Source organism: Gavialis gangeticus, unplaced genomic scaffold (genome assembly GCF_001723915.1).
Source record: "Gavialis gangeticus isolate Ggan-Ray unplaced genomic scaffold, GavGan_comp1, whole genome shotgun sequence".
Lineage (NCBI taxonomy): Eukaryota > Metazoa > Chordata > Crocodylia > Gavialidae > Gavialis > Gavialis gangeticus.
In genome coordinates, this window is record NW_017729022.1 from 63,441,947 (window position 1) to 63,447,163 (window position 5,217).

At 51.9% G+C, this 5,217-nt stretch overlaps 1 protein-coding gene across 1 annotated transcript in view; it reads right to left on the bottom strand.

The window, feature by feature from the left end:
- Window positions 1-2,685: 2,685 nt before the first annotated feature.
- Window positions 2,686-5,217, bottom strand: part of GCAT (glycine C-acetyltransferase) — a 16,870-nt gene continuing 14,338 nt past the window's right edge. The window contains exons 6-9 of the mRNA XM_019515237.1: window positions 4,543-4,625; window positions 4,156-4,327; window positions 3,510-3,631; window positions 2,686-3,090 (exon numbers count right to left, since the gene is read on the bottom strand). Of these exons, the coding sequence (XP_019370782.1) occupies window positions 2,939-3,090; window positions 3,510-3,631; window positions 4,156-4,327; window positions 4,543-4,625 (529 nt within the window). The 3' untranslated portion in view covers window positions 2,686-2,938. The remainder of the gene's footprint in view (window positions 3,091-3,509; window positions 3,632-4,155; window positions 4,328-4,542; window positions 4,626-5,217) is intronic.

Consider the following 5,217-nt stretch of genomic DNA (forward strand, 5'->3'; position numbering starts at 1 on the left):
TGTGTCATTTGACCCCAGTGCTCTTCCTGCCATGGCAGGGGGTCGGACTAGATGATCTGCTCAGGTCCCTTCCGACCCTAGAAACTATGAAACATCCCCAGCAAACCAGGGGCCTGCTGCAAATGCAACATAAACATGAATCCTGCAATCAATAGTGACTGCATTATTCATGGGCCTTATTTCAATCTGACCTCAACGTGCCCAGGCCTCCCCATCGGCTGTAGGCCTGGGTCTCAAACTGTCAGCTGCAATCAGGGAGGCAGCAGAGAGAGACACAGAGGTTGACAGACAGAAGGCAAGGCAGAGCAAGGCCATAGCAGCAGGGGTGGGGAGTGATGGCGTGGGCAGCCAGAAAAGAGGTCAGAACCCTCCTTCCTGGCAGCTGAGCAGCAGGGAGTTTTGAGGTGGGGCATATGGGATCAATTGGGAGGGGTTTGGCAGCTGAAGAGGAGGCACAGGGGTCTTGTTACTAAGGGAGTTTGCCCAGTGGCACTGTTGGCAGCCAGTAGGCACTGCCTCTGTCCTTCTCATGAGTCCCATCTCAGGGCTTTCTTCCTCTTCTCACCTTCTGTTCCTCATCTCCCATGCAGCCAGCAGCACTGGCCTCAACCCCTGCCTCTGCCTGGGCAGCACTGCAAGGGGGCTGAATCAGCACAGCAGAGTTGTGTGCCTGGGTTGAGGGTTGTCCTGGGCTGGAATAGCTAGGGAGGAAAGCTGCAAATCAAGGACAAAGCTGTGGAGAAGCCCGACTGGGAAAGAACCAGTGACTAAAGGTGAAGAGGAGTGCATCAGAGGCAAGGGCTAGGGGACTTTCCCACCCAGGGCTCTGAGACCTGATCACTTTCTCCTAGCCCCTCTGATGCAGCAGCTGCTAGCAGAGACAAACTGGGCCAGTGCTGTTTATCTATCCCTGGCACTTGTATGCCAGTGAGGCACTTTGGCAAGTTCATTCAACTGCCTTTCAAACCCCACCCATTGACAAAGAACTGCCTGGAGAAACTTCCCAGCTGTCTCTGTCTCCCACGCTGCCTCAATCCTATGTGAGGCAGGGTGTCTGGAGCACACAGTGCCTGCCCTCAGCTCACTCTGTGACTCCATTTGCTGTAGGGGACAATTCTAGGTGAGGGTGCTATTCTTGCAAGCAGAGTAGGCCAGGGCCTCATTATTGCAGAACCTGCCCTTCACTCGCTAAGACAGATGGTAACACTTGGTGCCCAGGGTTGCAGAGGAAGAGCCAGCTCATATCTGAGCTGTCCCACCATGCAGAATCAGTTCCTGGTACAGCATGCATACACACACACACAAAAGCAGGTTTCTCATGAGCACATAGACAATGCAAAAAAACAAACAAACAAGTCCTTCCCCCTCTTGCTTCCCCCCCCAGTTACATCTAGGATTTACTGAAATGTCAGAGGCTTGAAAAGGGGCAAAGAGCCCAAAGGCCCAGGCTCACTATGGCTGTATACATATGAATGTAACATATCAATATGATGGGGATCTGTCATCAGTTGAAACCAGCTCCTCAGCCCCCAGAGATGAATTCACCCTCATCCTAGCTTGGACACTCCTCCCTGCTCAGCCATCCTCTATCTATATGAACACACACGTATAGAACTGGTGCCCTCTACTGGCTGGCCATCCTAACCCGAAGGCTCTCTCCTTAGTCCTGCGGTTCTCAGCCTTTTTCTACTCAAGGCACCCCTTGGGAAATACTAGCTCTTAACTTTCACTCGTTTTTTGGCCACAGAAAAATCCTAGAGCAATTCTTCTGTTGCAAAGAACTCAAAAAGCCCACAGAAGGGCAGAATATGTTAGACACTGTAGATCCTCTTTGAAAGCTCTGGGTTTGTCTTAGGAATCATGTTTATATTCTTAACAGTGCTAATAATGCAAGGCAGCCTGCACCAATCCTTAAAAGGATCTCAAGGCTCCCTCAGGGTGCCATGTCATCCCAGCTGAGAATCACAGCCTTAGTCCAACTTATTTTACTGGGACCTTACTTTGATTTGTTGAAGGATCAAGCTACAAGGCTGTTTTCATTCCTGAGCATTTGGTCTCCCTCCTAGAGCAGGTGAATGGGAAACATTGCTGCATGACAGGCAGGCTGCAGGTTGTACAGTGTGGCACAGGCATTCATGTGGAAGGTTTTGGAATATACCACACAGGTCTGACATCAATAATACTGGTGTAGAATAACATGACTCCCTCCCTGTGCTGGCTCCACAATCAGTCTGAGAGAGGGGGGTCTTCAAGGAGCCTGGAGAGCAATGATGCTCCAGCCAGATGCCTATCCTCCTTCCCAAGCCAACACAGAGAAGGGCTGGGGACTCTGGTGTCGAGCAGTCACTCCAGCTCCACATGACGCAGGAAACCCTCCACACTTTGGGGGGTGGAAATTATTGACCAGCCAGACCTGCTGGTGTTACAACCCTTTTGCACTGCCAGAGTCACTTAACAGGGGGCCACAAAAGAGAGAACCAAGTCCTTTACAAATATGGTGATTGCCACCTGCAAGCTCTACCTTTCCTGTGGCAGGGAGATACAAGAAGCTAGGGACATTTTGTCTCCTGTTCCAGACTGTCTCCAGGGGGACTTCCAGCAACTATTGCCTTTACGCTCCGCAGTAGGGAGGTGGGAAAGGAGAACCCGCAGGCACTGCACTGAAGGGCGAGAAGGAGAGCTCTGTCCTGGACCTGATGCAATTTGGCCAAACCTTTAATGCACATTAGAACTTGAAAAGCCTAAACAAAGGAAATTCCATTAAGGCATCACTTGTGTACTCTGAGGTGGCAAAGGCCTCCCAGAGGCCAGGGTCTCTTTCTCGTTATTATTTTGATCTCTTCCAGGGACCACAGTGGTGATGCATCCTTCCCCAATGTAGGCACTGCCTTGGCCATGGGCCAGAAGGGCAGGGTGGTGGTAGGCGTGAGCTGCCAGTTCAGGGCAGTGCTCTGTGTTTGTGCCCCACCTCAGTAAAGGCATCCACACAGCGGTCGATGTCGTCTTCACTGTGGACAGCTGAGATCTGCACTCGAATGCGTGCCTTCCCTTTGGGGACCACGGGGAAGCTGAAGCCGATGACATAAATGCCTGGGGATAGGAAACGTGGAAAGCCAGGCTGAAAATTGCTTGGGATGAACAGGGTAGGAGTGTAGGGGGGTAGGGGAGTCAGAGAGATTTTAGCTTCATCTTCCTTCCTCCCCACAAACCACACATTGCAGACTCATCCCACAACAGCAAAGACATCTGTGTGAGATTGATCCCCTCACAGTCCCAGAGCAGGGCACTGATAGGGGGAATGTGGTTGGGGGGCATCTTTGGCAACACTCCATAGCACGGCAGAGTGCAGTTAGGCTAGGGAGGGGCAGAGAAACAACTGAGGCTGGGGAGAGAAGTTGCCCCATTGCTGAAGTCACTGAGGAAGTACTGAGGACTGCCCATGGTTAGCAGATATGGAGCAAAGAAAGGATCAGTCACCACTCAGTGCCTGCCAGCCCCACTGGGCTCACCTCTCTCTAGCATGTCGTCAGCCATCACCGAAGCGAGCCGCGCGTCTCCCAGCATGACAGGGCAGATGGGGTGATCTTGCCCTGAGATGGTGAATCCAGCTGTAGCCATCTTGCTACGGAATCTGTTGGGGGTGGGGAAGGGAGAACACATCATCCCTGCTCTTGGGGGCCCTTTCCCACCACTTATTTCACCCCATCCCTGCAGCAGCCAGGTGGTGCAGGATGGATCTGGTTCTTCCACATCCAAGATCAAAGCCCATCCCTCACCCTTCACTCCAGTGTGTGTGTGGAAGGGAGGGTTCCCAAGAGACTGCATCCCATCCTCTGCCCACCTCAAACGCTCTGGCCAGGGTCTCCCTGCCACTTGAGCAATTATGGCACCTGGAACATCCAGACCAAGCTGTGGCATTTGTGTAGACATGGTCATTCTGGAGTGCTAGGCATCATTGCCCATTTGTGACATCTGAGCCATCTCCAGGGACCCCAGCTGTGATGTGATAGGCAAAGGCAGGGGCAAAAGCCAGGGGCTTCCCTATTTAAAATAGGCTTCCTGGGCAAGGGGGCGAAATAGGGAGGCTAGGAAAACATACAGAAAAGGAGCTTAGCTGGTCTTCTGTGAGAAAGAAGTCTTTACCCCATCCCTCACCGTTTGGTCTTGGCTGCCATAGACTGTGCAATGGCATTGCTCTCCATAAGCAGGTCCAGAGCCTTGGAGGCACAACCCACAACAGCAGGAGGCAGGCTGTTGGAGAAAAGGTATGGGCGGGAACGCTGGCGGAGCAGGTCGATAAGGGCCTTGGGGCCAGTGGTGTACCCACCTGAGGAGGGAGGAGAAAGGAAAACAGATGGTCACTGGAAAAATGGGAGGGAATTCTCAGGCAGGACCCATGGGGAAGGCCACCCCATTAACATAGAGGGATTGGAAAACACCAAGATCCAGCAGTTATCTTGGTTTACAGGGAGGGGGCAAACTGGCAGGGATTATGGGAGCTCTTGGCTATGGGGCCACGTCTAAGCAGAAGAACATCTGCACCTGCTGCTCCTCCAAGTGCCTTGCCCAGTGTTGAGTTGACGATGGTTACTTGGTCCATCACCCCCAGGAGCTCATCAGTACCCCTGCAATGAGAGACCATCACCCTGTCAGAGCTTGTTCAGTGCTGGATGTTTCTGTAAAGGCAGCTGTAGCTCAGTACCAACATGGTGCCACTTTCTTTCCAACAAGCTGCAGGTGCTACTCCCCAGAGCCACTGAAGAAGAAATGCACCTAGTGCAAGTTTCACTTCATGGACACTGCCATCCATTCACTTCTGCATGGAAAGCTTTATGCTGGAAACAACAGTACTCCAAGAAGTGATGCTGGCAGTGAGTGCAGGTCATGGCAGTCTGATGCACAAGACCACAGGAGCAGAGGCTAGTGCCCAGGCCAGGGTCAGTCTAAAGCAGCAGAGAACATGCCAGAAGAGGGCAACCATCTAGCTTTAGAGGTTTGAAAACAACCTCCCCTCTTCAAGTGGTGGAAGGCCAAAAAAAGGCTGCTCTAGAGAAAGGAATTACAGGCATACCTCGGAGATATTGCGGGTTCGGTTCTAGACCACCGCAATAAAGCGAATATCGCAATAAAGCGAGTCACACGAATTTTTTGGTTTCCCAGTGCATATAAAAGTTATGTTTACACTATACTGTAGTCTATTAAGTATGCAATAGCCTT